Source organism: Piliocolobus tephrosceles, chromosome 5 (genome assembly GCF_002776525.5).
Source record: "Piliocolobus tephrosceles isolate RC106 chromosome 5, ASM277652v3, whole genome shotgun sequence".
Lineage (NCBI taxonomy): Eukaryota > Metazoa > Chordata > Mammalia > Primates > Cercopithecidae > Piliocolobus > Piliocolobus tephrosceles.
This window is the reverse complement of record NC_045438.1, coordinates 158,248,121-158,275,138: the sequence shown is the minus strand read 5'-3', so window position 1 is coordinate 158,275,138 and position 27,018 is coordinate 158,248,121. Positions and strand designations below refer to the sequence as shown.

General features: G+C 38.7%; 1 protein-coding gene across 1 annotated transcript in view; it reads right to left on the bottom strand.

Annotated features, from left to right (window-relative positions):
• OFCC1 (orofacial cleft 1 candidate 1) overlaps nucleotides 1-27,018 on the bottom strand; it is a 496,016-nt gene that overhangs the window by 413,438 nt on the left and 55,560 nt on the right. The window contains exon 2 of the mRNA XM_026446973.1: nucleotides 25,134-25,239. Within this exon, the coding sequence (XP_026302758.1) occupies nucleotides 25,134-25,138 (5 nt within the window). The 5' untranslated portion in view covers nucleotides 25,139-25,239. The remainder of the gene's footprint in view (nucleotides 1-25,133; nucleotides 25,240-27,018) is intronic.

The window sequence follows — 27,018 nt, the reverse complement described above, 5'->3', positions numbered from 1 at the left end:
AAAAATAATAGAGAAAATCAATGAAATCAAAAGTTGGTAGCTTTTAAAAAACAAACTTGATAAATATTTAGCTAAATTTATCAATAAAAATGAGAGAAAACTCAGATTACTAAGATCAGAAATGAAAAAGACATCACTACTGACCTTATAGAAGTGAAAAAGATTATAAAATAATAATATGAATAATGAGACACTAAATTAGATAACTTTGATTAAATGGACAAATTCCTATAAAGGTACAAACCACCAAAATTGACAAAGGAGGAAATACACAATCTGAATAGATCTATAACAAGTATAGAGATTGAATTAAAGTTATGCATCACTTAACCATGGGGATATGTTCTGAGAAATGTGTTAGGCAGTTTTGTTGTTCTTGTGCAAGCATAATAGAGTGCACTTACACAAACCTATATGGTATAGCTAACTACAAACCTGTATAGCCTCAGTGTGATTGCTCTTAGGTTTAGATTGTTCCTAGGCTGCAAACCTGTCCAGCATACTATTGTACTGAATATTGTAGGCAACTGTAACATAGTGGTAAGTATTTGTATGTGTAAACACATCTAAACATATTAAAGTACTATAAAATATGGCAGCATAATCTTATGAGACCACTATCATGTGGCCCATCATTAACAAAAATATGATTATGTTGTGCCTGACTGTAGTAATTTTAAAAGCTACCCAAGAAGAAAAGCCCAGGTCCAGATAGATTCATCACTGAATTCTACCATTTAATGAAGAATTAATGCCAGTTCTTCACAAACTCTTCCAAAATATAAAAGAAAACACTTCCAAGCTCATTCTATGAGACCAGTATTACCAATTCTAAAACTGAAAAAGCTATCAGAAAACAAGAAAACTAAAGGCCAATATCTCCTGTGAATATGGACACAAAATCTCCAGCAAAACATTGGCAGACCAAATACAGCAACATATAAAAAGAATCATGCACCATAATCAAGTAAGTGGACTTTGTCCTAAGGATGCAAGATTTTTTAACATCTGAAAATCAATTAATATAACATACCCTATCAATGGAAAAAAATATCTGATCATCTCAATAAATACACAAAAAGCATCAGACGAAATCTAATGGCCTTTTATGATTAAAAACACTTCACAAACTATAAAGAGAAGAAACCTTCTTCAATTTGATAAAAGGTGTCCATGAAAAACTTGGAGTTAACATTATACTTAATGATGAAAGACTGGATGCTTTTCCCCTAAAGATAAGGAAAAAGACATGGATGTCAAGTCTAACCTCTTCTATTCAACATTATACTAGCGGTCAAGCCAGGGCAATTATGCAAGAAAAATAAATAAAAAGCATTCAGATTGGAAAGGAAGAAGTGAAATTATCTCTATTCACAGATGATATAATCTTATATAGAGAAAATTCTACAGAATCATACTGAAAATTATTAAAACTAATAAACGAGTTTGGCAAGGTTGTAGGAGACAACATCAACATACAAAAATAAATTGCATTTCAACATGATTGCAATGAACAAACCATAAATGAAATTAAGAAAACAACTCTTGTTGGACGTAGTGGCTCACGCCTGTAATCCCAGTACTTTGGGAGGGGGAGGCAGATGGATCACCTGAAGTCAGGGGTTTGAGACCAGCCTGGCCAACATAGTGAAACCCCGTCTCTATTAAAAATACAAAAACTAGCCGGACATGGTGGCAAACACCTGTATTCCCAGCTACTGGGGTGGCTGAGGTAGGAGAATTGTTTGAACCCAGGAGTTGGCGGTTGCAGTGAGCTGAGATCACACCACTGCACTCCTGCCTGGGTGACAGAGCGAGACACCATCTCAAAAAAAGAAAAGAAAAGAAAAGAGAAAGAGAAAAGAAAGAAAGAAAGACAGAAAGAAAACATGTCATGTTTTAAGAACATCAAAAATATATATATTTAAGAATAAATTTAATAAAAGAAATGCAAAACTTACGCTTTGAAAGGCCAGGGTTGGCCGGGTGCCGTGGCTCACGCCTGTAATCCCAGCACTTTGGGAGGCCGAGGCGGGCGGATCACAAGGTCAGGAGATCCAGACCAACGTGGCTAACACGGTGAAACCCCGTCTCTACTTAAAAAAAAAACACAAAAAACTAGCCGGGCGAGGTGGCGGGCGCCTGTAGTCCCAGCTACTCGGGAGGCTGACGCAGGAGAATGGCGTGAACCCGGGAGGCGGAGCTTGCAGTGAGCCGAGATGGCGCCACTGCACTCCAGCCCGGGCAACGGAGCAGGACTCCGTCTCAAAAAAAAAAAGAAAAAACAGAACAAATGAAAGGCCAGGGTTGTTATGGGTGCTAGAACTTCCCTAAGCTTCCTTTTTGCAGGCCAGGACAAGTCTGTGCAATCACTAATACATCTTGCTGCATCTGGATGAATGCCTTGGGCCGAGGAGAAAAGCCACTGTGGAAACTAAAGGAGAATACTACCTGGCTGTAAGATAAATCTGGATGATTAATTGAATTTGTTCAGCTTATGGAATCTGGAACTCTTTAAGTCATGGTGAGGTTAATACTGCAGGATGGCCTTGTCCTGCTGCTTGAACTCCTGTTAATAATAGTTTTAATTAAATACTGTAAGAGAGACATTGAATGGATTTGGCCCCAGCCTCTATTCGTCAGATGAACCAGAGCAGCAGATGGAGTGGCATACTCATGCCTAAATTTGCCAGAAGCTGGGGTGTAGAAACAAGGGGTGGAGATTTTTAAAAAATCCTCCACAGGTCTCTTATGTTTCTGCACCTGTCTTTGTTCCAGGATGTTTGTATAGCAAACAGCTTTGGAAGATAGTGTCGCCTTTTGGAGTATGGGGCTTATGGTCCAGTATAATAAGGATAATTTCTCCCTCCAGGATAAAGAGCAGGCATATTTACTGCTTGTTATAAAAGATCTCGGATTTCTAAGTTCAGGGTTCTTCTACAATGCAACTTTCTTGATGTGCAGGGTCACCTGGCCCTCTTCATGCTGCACTGTGAGGGTTATGGTTCAGGGAACCAAGGCAAATTCTGGCGACTGTCATTGCTGTGACTAATAAAATCCTTTGTTTCTGACCCAAGAATCTCACATCTTCTACCAACATCTATGAAGCTGTGGTAGGTTCATCTGTTTACAGTTAGCACTTTGCTTACAGGTCCTTTACAGTTCTTGACTGTGCCTATGACTTACTCATCTTTGTATACTTCATTCCATCTGTACTAAATGAGTATATAAATGAATTTTTATTTGAGCCATGTAAAAACACCCCAAAACATACAGCCAGTCCACAGGTCAACTTCATGCCTCTTATGAGATATACAGTATCAGGGTATAAAATACATGACTGAGTATAATTCATAGGTGAACAAAAGATCGTTTCCAGGCTATTTACATAAATAAGTCCACAACATAGCAGTTCTATTCATTTCAGCTATCATGAAAATTTCCCCAGTTCCCACAGCCAAACTGATTGTGGCTTGATCTGTACAAATCTCTTATGCTGCTAAAAATTAATCTATTAATGTCCAGCACAGTTCATCTGCACATCAAAAATTCTCATTCTCATTTTACCTCTCCCTCTTACTCTCTCCCCCCACCGCTGCCTCCACCCCTGCACACACACACATACACACACCCCTTAGCAATGAAAAATTTTTCTTTGTATTCTTAAGATTCTCAGCACACTAAGAAAAAACAGCAACAAAGATGTTTGGGTCCTGAGTTAAAGATTTATCAGAATAGCTCTGACAACAACTTAATTGAGTATATATACAGAAAACAAGTCACATTAAGAGTAAAACAAGATCTCTTTATCCCATATAAATATCTGCCTCCACGCTATTCACAATAGCAAAGACTTGGAACCAACCCAGTGTCCATCAATGATAGACTGGATTAAGAAAATGTGGCACATATACACTATGGAATACTATGCAACCATAAAAAAGGATGAGTTCATGTCCTTTGTAGGGACATGGATGAGGCTGGAAACCACCATTCTCAGCAAACTGCTGCAAGGACAGAAAACCAAACACCGCATGTTCTCACTCACAGATGGGAAATTGAACAATGAGAACAATGAGACACAGGGTGGGGAACATCACACACCGGGGCCTGTTGTGGGGTGGGGGAGCAGGGAGGGATAGCATTAGGAGATATACCTAATGTAAATGACAAGTTAACGGGTGCAGCACACCAACATGGCACATGTGTACATATGTAACAACCTGCACGTTGTGCACATGTACCCTAGAACTTAAAGTATAATAAAAAAGAGTAATAATATCAATAAAGAAATAAATATCTGCCTCCTAAGATAAAATGCTCATTGACTTCAACACCTTATAGAAGAATGAGAAAGGGAACATGTTCTCTATTTTTAAGAAGACTTTTTAAAGCTGTCATTTAATTAGCTGGGCGTGGTGGCAGTTGCCTGTAGTCTCAGCTAATCAGGAAGCTGAGGCAGGAGAATTGCTTGAACCCGGGAAGTGGAGGTTGTGGCGAGCCGAGATTGCACCACTGCACTCCAGCCTGGGCAACAGAGCAAGACTGTCTCAAAAAAAAAAAAAGCTTTCATTTAAAAAGCAATTATCAGTGGACCAAAATAGATTTATAAAGATGATTCATCTCAGTTAAGCTTCAGTCAGATAAGCATCCTCAAGTCCCAGACTTGTGTGCTATGATTCAGTGTGAAATGGCTTGAGATAGACAGGGCTAGGCTGGGGCTACAGTCAATAGGGAGCTATCTCGTGGAGACTCAGGCAGGAAGCCATGACTATGGTTAATTCAATGGTGGGTTCCTTTTACATGTAAGCAAAACCTGAGAGTTCTTCTTCCTTCCTTTTAAAATTTGTCATTGAGAACTTCCATTTGTAATTACTCTTTTACATTTAACACCTGAGTACATACAGGATCTGCAAAAGTACATTAGGCTCAGCAGCATTTGGGGTACCGTGCAACTAGACCACACAACTAGCTCTTACGCTAGATTCCATTTGTTCAGAATGAAGTAAAATAGGACCAAGATCCTCCCTCTCCCTTGCTCACTAACAACCCTCCTGGGCTTGGGGTGAGAGAAGAGACATCGCCGCAGTCAAATCACATCACTCTCAGGGAAGCAGCCCGCGTTCCTTCAGACATTCATGAATGGGCCTTTTCTCCCTTTCCCTTTCCTTTTGTCCCCAGACTTTCTGTGTCAAGAACCTGAGAGCTGTTCAGAAGAGAAGAAAGGACAGAGAGGTGCTCTTGCATTTCTTCCCAGGGGTGCTGAAATTAACCGCTTATCTGTCCTGGGCAAGCATCCTGAGGTTTCCTTAATTAACATTTGTCAGGCTCTTTCAAAGGAAAGGTGCCAGGTGATGATTACGGTAGCTTATCTCACCCTCTTTTGTTGGTAAATCAGCTTAGAATTTTCTCATGAAACTTGGGGTATCAAGCAACTCTCCTTAAAAGGAACTATTCCCCTCTCCAGTGATTTCCAATTCTAGGGTCTAAAGGAAGGAGATACAATGAAAAGTTTGAGGCAAAGTGTACTCACTATTCAAACTTAATTATAATGACATCATTTTCATACTTCAAAATCAAATTCCCAAATTAGGCCCTGCAAATCCTTCCCACGTTTTCACCATTACTTTGTTTCTATTTGGACTATTCCCATTTCCATGAGCAATACTGGCTCAGAAATAAAACATACACTATAATTTGGCTTTTTGGTTCCACCTTTCGGACAGGTGCGTGAGCATCGTGTTCTTACTGTTAACTTACAATTGAGGATGCTTCTCTCACACTTGTTGATTTTACTAATGTGTGTGAAGGTGCCTGTGAAATCAGCATTCCAGCACCAACCATTCATTGCCAGCAAACTAATCATCACATCAAGTAAGTGAATCACTGAGCCCAAGAGCCCGCCTCATTCTTTTGCAATAAGGATCACACCTCATTTCCTTCTGGAGCTTGATTACAACAAGCAAGGATTCAAAAAGGGCTGAGGCCTAAAGATCACCCTAACCAACTTGGAGAGCTCAACATCGTGAAGCTCAGCTACCAATATGTTGCTGTTAACTCAAAGACTGGAAAAGGTGATGGAAGTTTTAAGGTTCCCCAGACTTGCAGAAATCTGTACAAACCAGGTTAAAGAGCTAAGAAAAGAAAACGCTTTTTTAGTCCTCTGACCTCTGCTTGGAAGTTTTCAGATCCTGTAGTTAAGACCAAAGAACAAGTCTTGGGCCCGTCTAACCCTGACCAAAATTGATTTTCTGTCCAGTAACTGCCCGAGTTCTAGATTAGTTCACACCCTATCTGACAAAGAGCCTTCGCTAAATACGCTACAATAGCCCATAGGGATCTTTTTTAAAGTTTCCCCAAGAGTGACTTTCTCTTCCCCTCCAATCTTCCCTAGAGTTTTCTTTTGTTTGAAACCACAACCTCAGTTTTCTAAAATTCCATGAATGAAAAACCATGAATATTTTACAAAACATTCAGGTTATGGAAGTGGTCACATTTGTTGATTTCTTAAATAAAGCTGAAGTTCTCCCTCCGTTGCTATATGGTAAGCCCTAGGGCTCCATTCAGATAAGTGTGCTGTGTTTCACTGCCAAAAAAAACATCCGTTTTCTTCCACAGTCACCATAAACCAACAACCCTAGAAAAACCTGCTTTGTGGTCCTGAAGGAGCTATTATTGTTCAGAATATTTTACACGTAAGTGAAACCTGAGAGTTCTTCTTCCTTCCTTTTATAATTTGTCACTGGGAACTTCCATTTTTATTTATTGTTTCACAGTTAGCACCTGAATACTTATGGGATCTGCAAAAGTACATATTGAAATATGCAAATAGTACATAGCATGTGAGTGTCAGATTCATGGAAATTAAATCAAATACAGGGGAGAAAAAAGAAACAGTGCATTAAAGCTAACTTTATGGCCCTAAGCTATAGATAAATTGTGGTCTGTGGTAGTTAAACAACAGCTGTTCGAATTTAAAATAAAATTATGATAAGGATCCCCAGAAGAAAACACTTCTTGAGGTAACAGCATTTACCTCAATGCATCTGTTAGCAAATAGCACGGACAAGAGCGTTGATGTGAAGGTTTACTCCCATTTCTTTCCCTATGGTCGTCTTGTCATTCCCACTTCTGGTAGACAGTGACTCTTACTGAATGAAATTTATGCTTCGGTTCCCAGCATAACCTTTTCTTCCACATCCAGGCAGGTGAATTTCTGCTCCAGCTGGCTGTGGACCATCATGACGAGGGAATGTGATCAAGAAGAAAAACTCATAGATATCATGAAGAAAAGAAAACAGAAGGTGGGTACTACTTTAGTTGGAGTTCATTTATTCAAACTGGGTCTTCCTTATTCTCTTAGTGAATAGCAGTTCTTCAAGAGCTCCGCACCCAATAAAATGTAAACATTTATGTATTATTTTCTTCATTTATTGTTCAAGAGCTTTATTGCAGACATGTAGGAAACCACCCAGGTGGAAATTCTAAGAGCAATGACTGCTGTTTCCCTCAACACCTCAAACCTATGTGTGCTCATTTCAAGCCTGTCTGCTTATTTTCTCTCTGTCTCCTGACTCGCTCCATCTCTTGCTCTCTCTAGAACCTGATCTCTGTCGCCTCCCATCACTGTCGTCACCATCACATCCACCAAAATGCACATTTGTAGCAAATAGACTATATTCCTAAAAATAAGTCTCTCAACCTATATTTTTTTGGTAAATAAAACAATTTGTCCAAGCCAAGAGAATGCATACAATTTTTAAACAATGTATACTTTATTTGAAACATGATATTTGTTCATATAGTTAAGGATGTTTAAGGAAATAATTTGGAACTGAAAACTTTCCCACAAAGCTGTATGTATATATAGAGATAAAATCTACATGGAGAAGCAGCCTCTTTGCATGGCCCAGTGCCAAGAAAAATCGTAATGGAGGATTTTCAAATACAAATTAAATTTTGAAGCACTTTGCTTTTTTTTTTTACTTTTATTTTTATTTAGGAGTCTCACCCTGTAATCCAGGCTGGAGTGCAGTGGCATGATCTTGGCTCACTGCAACCTCCGCCTCCTGGGTCAAGCAATTCTCCTGCCTCAGCCTCCCGAGTAGCCATGATTACAGGTACCTGCCACCATGCCTGGCTAATTTTTGTATCTTTAGTAGAGATGGAGTTTTGTCATGTTGGCTAGGCTGGTCTCAAACTCTGACCTCAGGTGATCCGCCCGCCTTGGCCTCCTAAAGTGCTGGGATTACAGGCATGAGCCACCACGCCCAGCCTGCATTTTTTAAAATGGGCTAAAAACAGGAGGTAATAAGGAATTATTGTTATTAAAATATAAGTGAACTTTTAAAATAAAATTGACGTTGTAGAATTTGTCAGTGAACTGGAATATTATAGTTTGGGTTTTTTATGACTTTAACATTTTCAATAATATAAAAATTATTTGTTAATAATTTTATAACTTGCTTGCTTTTTCAGATACCAATATACTTTTTTGTGAGCCAAGGCAAAGTCCGTCTGACAACAGCAGATTGGATAATAACTGAAATGTAGTCTGTAAGGAAGCTTAATAATAAGATATACATCTCTTTATATTTCACTAAATGGCTAAAGAAAGAATGTGGAAAACTTACGCTTATACAGAAACCAGCAGACTGACATCTATAGCAGCTTTATCCATAACTGTCAACATTTGGAAGCAACCAAGATGTTCTTCAGCAAGCGAATTGATAAACAAACTGTGGCACATCCAGACAAGGGAATATTATTCAGCACTGAAAACAAAGGAGCTATCAAGCCCGGAAAAAACAAGGAGGAAATTCACATGCATATTGTAAGTAGAAGAAGCCAACCTGGAAAAGCTGCATACCGTGTGATTCCAACTCTGACATTTTGGAAAAGGCAAAACCCTGGAGGCAGTAAAGAGATCAGTGGTTGCCAGAAGTCAGGAGGAAAGGAGGGATGAATAGGCACGGCACAGAGGATTTTTAGGGCAGTGAAACTACTCCGTGTGGTCCTGTAATGGTGGTTTAATGTCATTACACATTTGGTCACACCCATAGAATGTACACCACCAAGAGTGAACTCTAACGTAAACTGTGGACTTTGGGTGATAATGATGTGTCAGTATGGGTTCAATTGTAACAAATGTGCCACTCTGGTGGGAGATGATGATAATGGGGAGCTGTGTGCGTGGGGTGGGCAGGGGGCGTGCGCAAAATCTCTGTACCTTCCTTTCAACTTTGCAGTAAACTTAAAAGCTCTTAAAAAGTAAGTATTTTTTTTAACGAGAAAGAAACACTGCAAACTAAATATACTGCTGGATCTAATATGAGAAAATAAGAACTGCTATTAATTTACATATATTAACTAATTAATTGTTAACCTTTTTAAAATATCATTGTGAACTGTAGTGTATTTTATATTCAAATGAATCCTCAGCCTTATTCATTGTAAGTATTAGTTAAACAAATGAGTAAATAAAAATTGACATCATAGAAAATCAAGTGAGTCTGGTCATAGCCAGATAACAAAGTGTTTAACCCACAAAAGAAATGCAATTAATAAGAGGATTAATACAAAATTATTAAAGTTTATATTAAAGACATAAATGTAATCTTTACAAATAATTTTCTTATGGATAAATTATGCTTACTGCAGTTATTAGCCAGAACTTACAATCATCTACATATTAAGACAACCAAGACAACAATTAGTTTGTTTTAAAGCACCTGCCAACTTATATATCAGAAAATAAAAGTTTTCCAAGTGAATAAAACAGCTTTGCTCAGAATTTAAAACACTCTACAGGATAGCCTGCTTAACAGCACTAGGGAAACAAAAGTTCTATACATCAAAAGACGAATGAAAAGAGAAACAATAAACCAGGATGAAGATACATACAAACCCAATGGTTTCATATCTAGAATATATAAAGAACTCCCACAAATCAATAAGAAAAAGAGAAGCAGCCCAATAGAAAAATGGCAAAATATGTGAACACAGAATCGATGAAAGAGAAAATTCAAATACTCCAAAACATTTTAAAATATGTTCAACCTCTGGCTGGGCACAGTGGTTCACACCTATAATCCCAGCAATTTGGGAGGCTAAGTCAGGTGGATCTCTTGAGGACAGCCTGGACAACATGGCAAAACCCCATCTCTGCTAAAAACACAAAAATTAGCTGGGTGTGGTGGCACAGGCCTGTAATCCCAGCTACTCCGGAGGCTGAGGCACAAGAATCACTTGAGCATGGGAGGCCAAGGTTGCAGTGATCTGAGATCACACCACTGCACTCCAGCCTGGGCAACAGAGCAAGGCTCTGTCTCAAAAAAAACTTTAACCTCAAAATACTTACAGAGATGCAAATAAAAACCATGAGATTTCATACCCATCAACGTTCATTAAAGTTTTCCAATTCTGACAACACATTATTAGGCAAGTATATGAAGTAACACAGCTGATGGAAGTATAAACTGGTACAATCGATTTGGAGAAAATTTGGAAGTATACACATAAGTATCATATTTGAAACTACTCACAACCTATGCCTCAGCAACTCCAAACCTGAAGAAACTCCTGTCCACATGCCCAAGAAGATCTCTTTAAGAATGTTCACAGCATTATTTATTTCTAAATAACATAAAACTGAAAATATGTTACACACACTCCATCAAGGATAAAATGTGTAAAAAACTGCGATGTATTCATAAATAAAAATAATTAAAACATGCAAACTAGATGTCTATATCTATCTATGTATTTTCAGCATGAATAAATCCCCAGAACATAGCACTAAAAGCAAAAAGCAAGTTGGAAAGACAAATACAGTTCAATAATACTTTCATGAAGTTTTAAATATATGCAAAAGAGCGCCATGAATTGCTTATTAATGCAAACATAGAGTATAAATATATAATGATATGTATGGGAATGATAGACATTAAATTCAGGAAACTAATGATCTCAGCTTGGGAGGGAACGGAACAGGGTAAGAGTGTGGGGGCTTTAACTGCACCTATAATGTTTTTTGTTTTGTTTTTTTAAGCTGGGTGGCTAGTACTTTGGTGTTCACTATATTCTTCTTCTTAATTTTTTTAATACTTCATAACTTAAAAATAAAAATGGCATCTGCCTCACAACCCCTACCAAGGACTTTCCCAGCTTCCCATTAACATAAAGATGGGAAAACAAATAAAAAGACCATATTTGAAATAGCGTTTGTATTAGTTTACTAGGGTTGTCATAACAAAATACCATAGATCAGGTGGCTTAAACAACGTAAGTTTATTTTCTCGCAAATCTAGAGGCTGAAAGTTGGAGATCAAGGTGCTGGCAAGGTTGGCTTCCTGTAAGGCCTCTCCCGTTGGCTTATAGACGGCCATCTTCTCACTGTATCCACACAAAGTTTTTCCTCTGTGCACATCTGTGTCTTAATCTCCTCTTCTTATTAGAACACCAGTCGGATTGGATTAAGACCCACCCGTATGACCTAACTGAACCTTAATTACCTCTTAAAAGTCCCATCTATCTCCAAATACAAACAGTCCCCAATTTACAATAGTTCAAAAACTTAAAATTTTACTATGGTGCAAAAGCAATACCCGTTCAGTAGAAACCGTACTTCGGATACCCATACAACCGAAAAAAGTGAAAAGTTTTTCACTTTTAATACAGTATTCAATAAACTACTTGAGACAGTCAGCACTTTATTATAAAATAGACTTTGGATGACTGGATGTTTTTGTCCAACTGTAGACCACCGTTAAGTATTCTGAGCACGTTTAAAGTAAGCTAGGCTAAGTTACGATGTTCAGTAAGTTAGGTGCATTAGGAGTATTAAATGCATTTTTGACTTAATGACATTTTCAACTTATGATGGGATTGTTAGGACATAACCCTATCGTAAGTTGGGGAGCATCCGCACAGTCAAACTCTGACGTTCTGGGAGTTAGGACTTCAACACATGAATTTTGGGGGGGACACAATTCGGCCCATAACAATATTGAAATCTAAATTCAATGGACAATAGATTTCTAAAAGCTGGAATAAAATGCCTCATTATAAGAATAGTGGAATCCTTTTGAGAATAAACAATCAATAACTTGCCTATGTTTCGTATCAGGTGTAGCACTGCCCCACCCACCCCCGCAAAGGTAGTCGGGAGCTAAATCACTTCTCCTTTATCTAATCTTACTTGAGAACCAAGATCCAGCCATATTATGAATTGAGAATGCCAAACATTTTCTAATTTTCTTTTGTTGTCTGAAATAGGTAATAATCTGTCTCTGAGACTTCAAGATGATGATCTCTTCCCCTAATTGTGCAATATTTTTCTTATAAGCCTCCTGCTGGTATTTTTCTGGGCTTTTTTCATTGTCATAAAAAGATGAATCTTTTCAGTAGGAAATAGAATCTTATTCTCCCCTCCATCCCCCATCTCCTCCCGCTCTCCCCTGCCACCCTGGCCTCCACCGAAGTACAGTCCATTCTGAGACTATGAGCACATGAAAAACTCCATTTCCCAGAATGCACTGTACTTTGCAAAGACTACACCTCCCAGGATGCAATGCACCTCAGTAGGTCTTCTCAAATGCCTGCACCAGTTTTGTTGTGTTTTGTTTTATTTTTCAGTTACATTTTCTAAATGGATGTAAGGCAGAACCATCTTCTGCAATGGAATAAAAGTAAGCTTGTCTTCGGATTTATTGCCTTCAGCCCTAAATGCCAGAACACAGTGGAACATTGTTTACAGAATTTTGAGACAGAAAAAAATAAACAAAACCCTTGAATTTATACCCAGCCAAGTGTTATTTGATGGGAGGAAAGCAACAGAAAGAACCTTCTATCATAGAGAAGTTTATTGGTCTTTACTAATTAAACAAAAGCATAACTTGGCTTTTTCAATATACATTTCAAAGACGCCAGAAAAATCATTACCCAAGAATGTTGTTTTCAAATCGATTGGACAGCAAGGAACAGAGCTTTTCTCTACAGTCCCTTGCCCAAATGTTCCTTTTCTGCTTCTGATGCTGTTAATTTTCCAGCATCAGAAATGCTTCTTGGGCCACATCCTTAATTTACTGTTCTAAATACTTGACTTCTTTGAGGAACACTTAAAACAAGAAATAATGCTGTTCTGTGCCAGCATTTACTAACAATGGCCAGACTTTTCACAGGGCTGATACAAAAAGTGCTCTTTTTGCCCTCCACAATAGAGAACTGCTGAAACCAACATAAAGGCCATTTTCATTGCCAAGTTTCTTGGTTTTTGATTTTTTTTCTGCATCTTTGAAATGTACATTGAGAAATCTAAGTGTGGTTTTAAATAATTAGCAAAGATCAATAAAGTGCCCTATGATATATTTCACTTGACACAAATCCCCACCTCTTCTCTTCTTCTAAGACTGGAGAATATTTCTATCTAAATATGTTTTTAAAACATCATATGCAATGATATTTGTCAGATTTATGTTGCAAAGAACAAAATCCACTCTAGCTAGTTTAGCTGAAGCTAGTTTATTACAAGTTTGAAATGGGTTATTGGATTGTTAGGCAGGCTGAGGAAAGAGCCTCTAGGTTAGATTTCAAGAATGGCTCCCAAAGTCACAAAATTCAGTCACCCATGGAACTTCTTTTGTCATTTGGAAGCTGCTTGCCAAATAGGAAAGCTGCCACCTCCTGAACCTTACCAACATCGCCCCAATCAAGAAGACTGCTATAATCTGTACCAGAAAAAAGGTCCCCTCTCGACACTCCAACTCCACAGTTCAACAGCTGTTGAGACGTTCACAGGTGTCATAGCAGAAAAACTAAGTTTCTACCTGTTTCTGCTTACTAAGAAAATCAAGCAGCTACAGTCTCTGCCTCCCTTCCACCTTCCAAATCATTCATGAGTGCGTCTAATTCATCTGCTTTTTGGAACCTAAATTATACTCAGAACCTCAGATAAAAGGAATTCTGGGAAATGTACAGAAATGCATACTAGACAAATGTTGGGAAAGACATGGAACACCAGTCCATCATCTTCACACCACTACCAACCTAATCGTATTCTTAAATGTATAGGAAAAGAGACAAAGGACACGCCATAATCCTCATGGTCCATTAGAAGCATCTGGGGAGCTTGTTGTAACTGAGGATAAGAGTTACAATAATAATATTAATCATCATCATCACTAACATTTGATTTCACACTATGTGTCAACCAATATTCTATGTGCTGTATGAGCATTATGCCATTTAATCCTTATAACAGCCCTGAGGTGTGTACTCTTTTTATCCTTAATTTACACCTGAGAGAACCGCAGCATAAAGAGGTGAATTAATTTGCTCAAGGCTACATACTGTTAAGTGATGGAATCAAGATTCTAACCCAGACAGTCTGACCCCAGAGACTGCCCCTCTGCTGGATTTAATGCAGTCGGTCTGAGGTGGGGTCCAGGAGACTGCTATTTAATAAGTTCTCCAGGGCGACTCTCATGGACATCCAAGTTTATCTCCAGTATCTTCCAATTTTAGGCAATCATCGTGTATTAGTTTTATAATCATGAAAATGCTCTAAAAAGTGACAACATATATCATTCTGCATATGCCATGTGATCACTGCCACATAAGTAACATACACACTGCAAAAGGGCTGGAAGTAAATATACCAAAGGGCTAGCAGAGTTTCTCTTTGTATAGTGGGACTGAGAGTGATATTTTGCTGTCTTCTACTGTTTGTATTTTTCAAATGTTTATGATGAGCATGACTTTTATTCTACGTCTGCATGTGCTCAAGTTTCATCTATTAGTTTCCAAGTGGTTGATGTTGGCACCCAAGCCTTAAAGATGTCATCTTTTTACTTTTATTTCCCTTTTGTTTCCTTTTCCGCCACGATGCAATTTTATCATATAAAATTAAAAACCAGAATGCTAACTGAAAATTTCTGAGTCCACTGACCAGGCTAAGACAAGAAAAACACAATTAACCAGATAAATTCAAGCGTTTTGTTTTTATGTTTTACATGAGAGACTCTGAAAGTGATTTGAGGTGCCAGTTCTGAACATGTACATCAATACCTGTTGATCACACTTGATCTTTCCGCATTCCCTCTTTTTCCTGTCTACCTCCACTCCCTCTTGTCTGTAAGTCTAAAAGGGACCTGGCCGTGCTATGAGCTCGGCAGCCTTCTCAGAAGCACAGTCGCCAGAGACTGACAGCTCCCACCATCCACTGGGCTAGTCTGGCTCCTGCACACGCATGAGCTGACCACACACTTGGTAACCGTCGCTTTGACAAGCCAAGCTCAACAACCCTGATCCATCATCCAGGCAAACATTAATATTTTACCTCAGTTATCAAGTGTGCCCGTTCAAACTTTTATCTAAAACATTCTTTATCATCTTTTCATTAAGTTCTCAAGAGCTAATGGTTTCTGAGTTCCCCGGGTAAGGATGATGTTCTGAATAATGAAAGCTCATTATTTCTCCACAGAATGCTTGTTAATTCAAATGATGATATTAAAACTATAGTAGCCTTTAGCGCTGGGGTGATTTCTAGCATACTTTATCATGTATCAATATATACTCTGTTTGTCAAAACTGCCCAGGGCTGGGGCTGACATTCTCTCTGGAGGAGTCTAGTGCTTCAAAAGGCACTGAATACACCAAGGTGACAACTGGCAGGGTTTGCGCCTCTAGGAAATGGAGAGATGAAACTTGAAGTGCCACTGTCTCTCTTGATTTCCTTATTAGTATTCATAAAGAAACAGTGCCCTCCTCTTCCTATTCCTCGTGGGTCTCCCTTTCGACTGGAATAAAAGAAAATCAATATTTTGAGAAAGAAGCACACACGGGGAGGTTCTACACATGAAATGTTATTTATTTCCATTTAACTCATCCCAGAAAAATCTGCACAGAAAAAAAGACTGGTTTAGTTATTGCTTAGACACACACATGTGTACACACAGACTGCACTCAACTCAATGCTCCAGATGGTTGACGATACTCTTGGGGGAAAAGTGTGGGTTCTCACAGTTATTTTTAACAAGGCATTATTATTTGGTCCACTGAGTTTGGGGTGTCTTTCAAAACTTCCTAACCATACCTCATCCAAGTTTTTATGACCAAGGAGATTCTTACAGTTGTCACATTGCTGTAAATTTCTTGAATAAGTCCCCGCTTCTCGACTTTCAACAGCAGGATACTTCAAATATTTCAAATGTTGCCAACCTCACCTCATACTCCTCAATTCTTCCTTACCTTTGGATAAAAGGTCTTTAATGACTGAGATGCTTACTGCAAAGAGGTTCCTTCCCACTGGAAGAGTAAGCCCAGCCTATCTTCTAGGTGAACTGTACAGCTTCCAGTTAGGGGATCTCCCATTTCCTTTCTCTCCACTCACTGTTTACCTTTCTGTTATTGAAAAGTGTTACAGAAAAATATAAATTGCTTCCTTCTGGAAGCGTTTCAAATTCCTCTCTGTGTCCTGCATTTTTGACGCACCTGAAATTTTAGTATCCCAGCAGGTCTCCAAGGAGAGGGCACTGTTCCCCAAACTAGGTGTTTTACCTTTTTGAAATTGCGCAAACCTGAATAATCGTATCCACCCCTCCCTCTAGAATCTGGGAGGAATTGTCATTTTGAAAACCAAGCCATTCTCTGAGTTGCTTGGAGCTATAAGGTCAACACACAGGAGCATTCGTGCACGCTACAACATGCATTTCTGTACCATTGTCTCTTAATTATCTCTCTTGTGGAAGGCTAGCTGGCCTCCTGCCCACAGGCTCCATCATACCACGACGGTGAACTCTCTGCATTATAGTTGCACTTTTTAGAACAGTAACGATCCAAAAGAAAAGGACCTACCAGCATTACTTTAATTATATTAATTATACCACTCAATAGTTTCTGCATTTTACATTAATCATGCTAAGCAATAGAATGATGCTTATTTAAATGAAATAAAAGTCACTCTGTTCATCCAACAAATGAATGAAAAGGAGCATCTCAGCTAATTTATTATAGAGAAGCAAATGCATTCCCAGAATATTTTGGTCGTTAGGTCAACTTAAGAAAAATGTGGTTTAAGAAAAGTATGTAGGGCATTTCCCATTGCATACATGGTTTTAAATATTCTGACCCAGTGTTAGACTATGTGCCAAAACATCTTCAGGGTATACAAACATCCCAATCTTTGGTTCAGAAAATATGGTTACCATATATGCAGGGAACTGGTTGAAACTCCTCCCAAAGTTTAAATGGTACTTCAGTCCTAATATGGATAACAAAGAAGTAGACTTGGAAGAAACTGATTAATACATCATTCCATTTGGTCTAGCAGCCTACTAAGCATCATTTTCCACAAAAGACCCCAGAAGCAAATGCTGTATTAATTTGCTCACTATTTCAGACCATATACCCACTCAATCTTTTAAAGCTCAGATTTTATCAGGAATGGGTAGCTTTAGGACAAATTAAACATGAAACATTTGAGAAATTGACTTGTTGGCATCTAAGATTAGCAAATTAATTTTCAAGAGCAAATGGTACTTACTGCAACTGAACAAAAAATGTGGGAGAATATGGGTAGAAAGCTGAAGTAAGGAAATATTCTTGGTAGATTCCATTTTCAATCCTTTTCACATAAGCATTTTATTCAAAATGTATTTGTAAAGGACAAAGTCAAATGTAAATGTCCGCATGATAAATCCATGAACATCAAAAATGAAAACACAGAGGCAAAATTATTTTGACTGCCTGCCCAAAAAAGTGAATACAACTGAATGATTTACATATGAAAATATGTTTTTTCAGAGGTTGGGTTTTGTTTCTATTTTAATGAATACATACGAAATTCTTTTGATGAATCACAAGTTGAATTCTACATGTCATTCTTCACTATTCAGAATACATGCTACTAACCATCACAAAAAAATCTACTCTGCTGTAAGGATAGCCATTTAAAACTCAATAGGCTTTCCAGCTCAGCTGAAAATCTTTGCGGATTTGTAGTCAACAAAAATATATTGCTCCATAATCTGCAGGTTATTTTTTTTAATATTTCTTTATTCTTTTCACACTTTTTATCTGTGCAGGTTGCTATCCATAGCTTAAAGCAGGGATGAACAAAGTCTCTAAAGAGTCAGAGAGTAAATATTTTAAGATTGGATTTGCAAGCCGGGCGCGGTGGCTCAAGCCTGTAATCCCAGCACTTTGGGAGGCCGAGACGGGCGGATCACGAGGTCAGGAGATCGAGACCATCCTGGCTAACACGGTGAAACCCCGTCTCTAGTAAAAAATACAAAAAACTAGCTGGGCGAGGTGGCGGCGCCTGTAGTCCCAGCTACCCGGGAGGCTGAGGCAGGAGAATGGCGTGAACCTGGGAGGCGGAGCTTGCAGTGAGCTGAGATCCGGCCACAGCACTCCAGCCTGGGTGACAGAGTAAGACTCCATCAAAAAAAAAAAAAAAAAAAAAATTGGATTTGCAAACCATGCAGTTACTGTAGCAGCTACTCAACTCTGCCATCGTAGTGTGACAGTAGTCATAGACAATATGTAAATGACTGCACATGGCCATGTTGCAATAAAACTTTACTTGAAAAACAGGCAACAGGTCATATTTGATCTACAGACCATAGTTTGCTGGCTTCTATAAAGGAAAACATGTCTTAAAATCATTTGCTTTACACATAGACTAATATATTTATTTAAAACTACTCTCTAAAAAACCACTAAGAACAGAATTATATGGCTTAATCATTTATGATTAAGTCACTTACAGTTAGCTTCACATCAAATCTGTTTCTTCTAGCATCTAAATTACTTGTTGGACAAATGAGTTTATCTATAAAATGCTACATAAATATAACCCAATATCTGGCGGTCAACTGAACTCTTGACCTTGTTAAAAGTCAATCTTAATCTTAACATTAAAAAATTAAAGCATATAAGGAAGGAAAAATATGAATAAAAAAACTGTTTAAATCAACCATTCATGCTAGTTATTGCAATAATATAAGAAAGATCTTCTAGACCACAACTGGACCCTTATATAATGAAAATGATGTATTGAATGATCTGCCTGTGAACTGTAAGTATTAGAACAACTCAGAAGTTCTGAAGCTTTCTTCTAGGATGGCACATGCTCCATGGAAGGGCTGTTTCAGTCTTCCACATGAAGTAGGTTAGTCCTATCATAAACTGTAAAAGAAACTGAAGAACAAAGGGCATGATTCATCCAAAAATGGATGCACTAATGAAACATCAACTAACTCAGAAATTTTATGTTTCAGGGCTTCAGAGTTTATGTAAACTGGGGCTCTTTACTTTGGGTCTATGACTGGACTTCAGTTGTGTTCCAAAAGTTGCGTAAAATTATGGGGAAAATTCGAATGTTCAAGTGTTTAACTTTTGTCTTTTGTGAAAGTCTATTAGATCCATCAAGTAACTCCTACACAGGTCATTATCCCTCATAGCAATTTGAATAGTCTAAGTTGTAAATTATTGCCTGTAAGTACTTATTTGAGATTTCAGAGATAGATTGGGAAAAGCTTGGAATTACAAAATCAGAGTTTCAGAAGGGTTCTGAAAAGTTTTCTGGCCCAACCATCATCTTGTCCTTAAATTATTTCTATACCCCCCTCAAGCAATCATGTAGCTTAGTTTAAATGTTTCTGTTGACAGGGATCTCACCTCCTTACAAAACAGCCCTTTCCACCTTTTGGTAACTCTGATTATTAGAAGGTTCTTTTTCATATTGAGTGAAACTTACCTGTCCTATAGTTTTTACTCATTAGTTACCCATCTACCCATTAGTTTATCCATTAGTTCTAAGTTCTGGTGCCTACAGAACAAGTCTATTTCCTCTTTTACATGACAGCTTTTGACTATTTCAGGTGTCAGCAAACTTCTTCTGTGAATGGTCAGAGTAAATATTTTGGAGTTTTCAGCCATATGGTGTCTATTGCAACCACTCAAATCTGCTGTTGTAACACAAAAGCCAGTCATTGACAATAGGTAAATGAATGAGATGACTGGGTTCCCAATTAAACTTTACTTATATAGACATAGAAATTTGAATTGTATGTATGATTTGCTTCCAACTATTTAAAAAGGGAAAAATCATTTTTAGCTCCCAGGCCATACAGAAAGAGGAAGTGGACCAGATTCAGCACCTGGGCTATTGTTTGCCAACCCCTGAGATTTTCCCTTCTCCAGTCTAAACATTCCTGGTACCTTTAGCCATTTATTTTAAGACATGGTAATACTTCTTCATTATTCCAGCCTAAAATTGCTTCTTTTTCTTTCTTTCTTTCTTTTTTTGAGACAGAGTCTTGCTGTGTCGCCCAGGCTGGAGTGCAGTGGTGTGATCTTGGCTCATTGCAACCTCCATCTCCCAGGTTCAAGCAATTTCTCCTGCCTCAGCCTCCCGAGTAGCTGGGACTACAGGTGTGCAGCACCACACCCAGCTAATTTTTTGTATTTTTAGTAGAGACGGTGTTTCATCATGTTGGCCAGGCTGGTTTCGAACTCCTGACCTCAAGTGATCCACCTGTCTAAGCCTCCCAAAGTGCTGGGATTACTGGCATGAGCCACCACACATGGCCATTTGTCTGCTTTTAGTCTTTTTCTTTGCGTGTGGATTACTCACATGTATTGGATTATTTGACTGAAAATATTCTAATCTGTTTAAAATGTATTACGTCTTTTAACTCTCATACCAATCCTTACAAGGGGGGTATTACTAATTTATTTATTACTTTGTTCTAGAAGTTAATATTATCCCTGTTTTATACATGGGGCAACAGAAGGTTAACAGAAGGCAAGTGACTTGCCCCAAATATGTGGTTAGAAAGTAGCAAGAAGAAGGATTTGAAGACAATCTCCTAATTCCTAGTCCAAGCTGCTTTCTACCATACCTTGTCCCCCTGTATCTGGAGGTCATACAATCCTGCACAAGGGAATGAGCTTGTTCTGACATGATTCATGCTTGGTGAACCCATGAGGCTTCTGAAAATCATCACTTTTTTCCTATACTTTTGAACCATCTTTTCAGTAGAGAGATCTAACATCTTTTGTTGGTTGCAGAATTATCCCCTGGCCTCTTTTGAAGGCATTCAGAATCTTGAGGAAAGTGAAATCTGAGCACAGTCAGGATTTAGAGAGAAAACTGACATTGGAGGAAGATGAGGTAGGATTTTAAAAAATCAGCATGTGGGGCCAGGCATGGTGGCTCAAGCCGTAATCCCAGCACTTTGGGAGGCCGAGGTGGGCGGATCACCTCAGGTCAGAACTTCGAGACCAGTCTGGTCAACATGGCGAAACCCCGTCTCTACTGAAACTACAAAACAGCCAGGCGTGGTGGCGGGCACCAGTAATCCTAGCTACTTGGGAGGCTGAGGCAGGAGAATCACTTGAACCTGGGAGGCGGAGGTTGCAGTGAGCTAAGATCACACCATTGCACTCCAGCCTGGGCGATAGAAGAAGACTCTGTCTCAGAAAAAAAAAAAAGAAGAAGAAGAAGAAGAAAGGAAAAGAAAAGAAAAGAAAAAGGAAAAGAAAAAGAAAAGAAAAGAAAAACAGAAAAGAAAAGGTTTGCACAATTGCACCACTGAAGGAATATAGAGTATAACTTCCAAAGCAACCACTGCATAGGAAACAATATCATTTGGATGCGTAAGTTTTGGGGAACTTGTATAAAAATTACTCAGGCTACACTATAGTCTTTGAAATGTCTTGGTAAGAGATAGTCCTATTCTCCCTGCTTTTTTTTTTTTTTTTTTTTGTGGTTGTTGTTGTTAAGTTCAATTTAACCAAAATTGTTAAGTTGTACTGGTGTCTAGTGTCTTAATGACAGCATAAAAGTGTTAAAACATTATACTGGCCCTTTTCAGTTTTAATATATTTTTAAGACTGCTGACATTTCCTTTCAGGAGTTAAAATACCACCTTTCAATGTGGGTTTCAAGCATAAGTCAAAAATACTCTTAGGTTTAGTAGAGCCTGCCAATAACTCTACTTTCCCTAGACCATCCAGATAACAGGCCAAAGATACTTCATGACTTGGGGATGAGTGGTATTCGAATTCCAACCACAAAACGCTCTCTCTAAGGAGACCTACTCAAGAAGCATTAGTGCACTTCACTGGCTTGGTTTGTGTAAATGCTCATCATATTTGGAGTATACACCAGAATGTGGTATCAGACTGGCTCTGTTTCATAAACACCCAAGTCTGACCTCTCAAACCCTGACAAATAGCACCTGACCCCTGGCTATCATGACTTTATTTATAATGGCAGAGCCCAGGCAATGTGTTTGTAAGAAAGTTAAAGGAAAAAAAAGTTTTGATGGTCTTAATTGTTATTTAAATAACTCAATATATTCTGTTTACAAGGTTTTACCAAAACGTTAAACATTGCAAATTTTTTTTCCGATTTTTAAGTTCAGGGGTGCAGAATGTGCAGATTTGTTACATAAGTAAACATGTGCCATGGTGGTTTACTGCCCAGCTCATCCCACCACCTAGGTATTCAGCCCAGCATCCATTAACTATTCTTCCTGATGCTCTCCCTCCCCCATCTGCGCGCTCCAACAGGCCCCAGTGTCTGTTGTTCCCAGCAATGTGCCCATGAGTTCTCATCATTCAGCTCCCACTTATAAGTGAGAACACGTGGTGCTTGGTTTTCTGTTCCTGCATTAGTTTGCTGAAGATAATGGCTTCCAACACCATCTGGGTCCCTGCACAGGACATGATCTCATTCCTTTTTATGGCTGCGTAGTATTCCATGGTGTACATGTACCACATTTTCTTTATCTAGTCTATCATTGATGGGCATTTATGTTGATGCTATATCTTTGCTATTGTGAATAGTGTTGCAAAAACATTGCAAATTCAATTAATTTATTTATTTATTTTTGAGATGCAGTCTCGCTCTGTTGCCCAGGCTGGAGTGTGGTGGTGCAATCTCAGCTCACTCCAACTTCCACCTCCTGGATCCTGGATTCAAGTGACTCTCCTGCCTCAGCCTCCCAAGCAGCTGAGATTACAGGCACACGCCACCATGCCCAGCTAATTTTTGTATTTTTAGTAGAGATGTGGTTTTACCATGTTAGCCAGGCTGGTATTGAACTCCTGACTTCAAGTGATCTGCCTGTCTCGGCCTCCCAAAGTGCTGGGATTACAGGCGTGAGCCACCGTGCCCAGACACATCGCAGGTTTTAAATGCTAAAACAAGGGCCTCAATACTTTGAATCTCTTATGATGACACTGTTTTTATCAAAGGAGTTTGTGCCCTTTCCATTATCATACATGTTACATATTACTGAATCATAATCAAGGCTTTACATACCTTGTTATTTGTTAGTAGTCTCTGTCAGCTAGAGGGCTAGAGCTCCACAAGGGCAGGGATTTCTGTCTTTTTGTTCAGTTATATATAACAAGCACCTGGAACAATGCCTGGCACATACTAGGCACTTAACATTTATTTAATGGATGGATGGATGGGTAGATGGATGGATGATTGGATGGAGCCATACTCCCCACTAGATTACTAGATTGTAAACATCCCAAATAAATATTCTAAGAAAAGTAATACATGTACTTTGTTAAATACAATTCAAACAACCTATAAGAAGAGTATGAGACTCATTAGGGAAATTTGAACAGTGAATAATTGATGCTATTCATAAAATATTGCTTGTTTGTTTAGGTGTAGAATGTATTGCAGTTATGGTTTACATATTGAACTACTTAAAGACACAATGATGGCTGGCATTTGTTTCAAAACAATCTCGAGGCAGGGGAAGGGCAGTGAGGGAGATAGGCATGAAACATAATCTGCCATGAGTTGATCGTTGTTTTAGGGTAGTGAGTGCATGGAAGTTTATTACACCGTCATCTCTACTTTTTTGCTTAATATACTTCAAAATACTTAATTGTATTTTTTTCATAATAAAAACTGAAATATTCAAGCATTACAGACTGGCATAGAGTCAAAAGCAAGACTGTCCCATCTCTGAACTCTTACCCCTACATCGTCTCATTTCCAGCTCATTCGTTAAAAAAAATATCTTAACTACAATCACCTAAAATATACCAAGCTCTATTGTAGCCACTGGAGCTATAGTTGTAAGCAAGTGCTCACATGACAGTGTAGAAACAGATAATAAATAAGCTGATAAATATATAAGACAATTTCAGAGAGTGATAAGTGCTCTAAGAAAACAAACCAGTTTTCCCCAAAGCAACCAGTGTTTCCAGGTAGTCTAGGCATTTAGCCACACATGCATGCGTGTGCAATGCGTGTGTGTGCGTGCGTGTGCACATGCGTGTGTGTGCGTGCACAATGCGTGTGTGTGCGTGCATGTGCAATGCGTGTATGTGCGTGTGCACGTGTGTGTGTAATGTGTATGCGTGCGTGTGCACATGTGCGTGCTCATGCATGTATCACATACCCTTTTATTGCTCAGATGGGAGCATCCATGCTGTTCTATACTTTGCTTCTTTCCTTGAATAATACATCCTACAGGTAAGTCTATACCCAGACTGTAACCTTTCAAGAGCAAGGGTCACATGAACTCACTTCACATCCCCAGTACCTGTCAGACCCACAGCAGAAGCCTGATAAATTTAATGCCTGATTGAAAGTCTTTCCAATCAAAATTGGTTAAACAACAAATACTCTTGCCTTCTCACCCTCTCTGTACCTTGCCTCCTACTCCAAAGGTGGGATCCAAGGGAGGTTTGCAGAGTTGTGTGGTGCCTGGCATATGGAGAGCTTTCAATCAATGTTTGCTAGAGGAATTCAGAGTGGGATGAGAATTACAGCAAGGCAAAGACTGTCAAACAAACTTCTCCTTAATGAGAGCTGGGCATCTGGTGTGCTGCGCCAGGAAGAAAATGTGTGCCGGGTCCCCAGTGTGGACAGGTGTTCTCTGGCATTTGGAAGCAAAGCTAAAGCACAGTTTATGGTGCATGCCGCATGGTCTAGGTTAGTTTTGGTTTTTTGCTTTTTGTTTTTGTTTTTTTCCTTCACCTGCTCTAGCTGCTACAGCCTTTGATAATGCTGTATGCTTGCCCTAAGAAACACCTTTAATTCTCAGCAGATCTCGGAGAGCTGAACGTGGAATCACTGGGCAATCACTTACCTCATGGTTTATTTCCTGAAGAGCTTGGCTTTTATAAGATCCAAGATGTCATGTTAATTTTTAAAAATGTATTCTTGGTAGTCATAATGATTCTGTTGTTGTTTTTCTGGAAAACATTAATAGCAAAAAGGCCACATGAGTTAAGTGGTCACCCAGACATTTGAACCCCAAACCTTGCTTAATCTTGAATGGCCTGAGAAAGGTTAGAGGTATTTGACTATGTTCTTAAAAATAAAATACCTGAGTTATTGATAAACACAAAAAAATTGGAGTGAAGGGGAAGAACAACCAACTGTAAATTGAAACTTATTTACATATTTCCTAGCGTTACTCATTTTGGGATAATGCCTATTTGTATAAAGAGAGCTGAAGAACCTGAGGATATTCTTCCTGCTACTACATCCAGGTCAATGTGTGATACTCCCTTTGCTAATCATATTTATTTAAAAGATTGGAAGATTATTCCAACAAATTGATCTAAAGACCCCTTTTTCACAGCCCAAGATACTTGTAAAACTCTCCTTTTAAAATATCACTAAAAGATCTCATTTGACATAACATTAGTGTTAGGTTGAGTGGGAGCTCAGCCTTATCCATGATGGTTGTGTGTGCTAGATGAGTTATATCAGTTTGTGTGAAGAGAGGGAAGTGAATATGAGGACACAGAACATAGCAACAGAGGCTGGAGAATGCCTGCAAGTTTGAAATAGGAAAAGAAGATATCAAAGACATTTTCCATCAAGTTAACCATCAAAATCATCATAGAAACAAGGACTGGCCAAAATGCTTGAGGTCTGCACATGTAAACACATGTCTTAGTCAGCTGGGGCTGCTATAGCAAAATACCACAGGCTGGGTGGCTTATACAACAGGTATTTATTTTTTGAGATCAAGGTGCCAGCATGGTTGGGTTCTGGTGAGGGCCCTCTTCCAGGCTTGCAGACAGCCGCCTTCTTGCTGTGTGCTGATGTAGCCTTTCCATGGTGCCTTACTGTGGAGAGAAAGAGATCCATCTCTCTCTGACGTCCTCTTCTTATAAGGGCACTAATTCCATCATGAAGGCACCACTCTTGTGACCTCATCTAACCCTAACTACCTCCCAAAGACTTTTAATACCATCACACTGAGGGATCAGGGCTTCAACACATGAATTTGGTGGAAGGGACACAAATATTTAGCCCAAAATAACACTAGAGTAATTTAAGCACTTTACACATGCATTTCATTTGGTTGTTGTGAGAATCTATGTATATCAGGAAGCCATGTACAAATTTGCTTTGGATTGATTATTCACTTGACATTCAAGAAATATTTCTTATCATTTACTCTGTGCCTGGTGCAGTCGTAGGCCTTGGGGAATTCAGCAGGAAAAAAGAGTATATATTATCCCCCCATAATATACATGGGGGAAAAGTAATTTTATTCATGTGTTTGGACATAAAAAATATCATTATGCAGTCTAATAATCCCAGTTGACAGTTAGAATCAGTTAAAAAAAAAAACAGATATATTAAGAAAATTCAAGAAAAGCAACAAATACACTCTGGTCTGGCTCCTCTGTTTTGTTGGGTGGCACTGATTTACACCAGCAGGCACAATCATTTACAAGTCCATTTTGTGATCAGTGCCTAGCCTATTTGCCTATATACAGCATTATGAAAAGTACAAGCAGGCCTACTAAAGAATTCCAACTGCCTAGACTTTTGCAGGCAAGTGAAAAAGAAAGATTCATGGTCCCTGTCCTCAAGGAGCTCACAGTTTAATGGGAGAAGAGGAGAGACAATGAATAAACAAACAAAGAAAAAAGTAAATACAAATAAATCAATCACTTGTGATTTGGTTTTTTTTTTTTTTTTTTTTTTTTTTTTTTTTTTTTTTTTTTTTT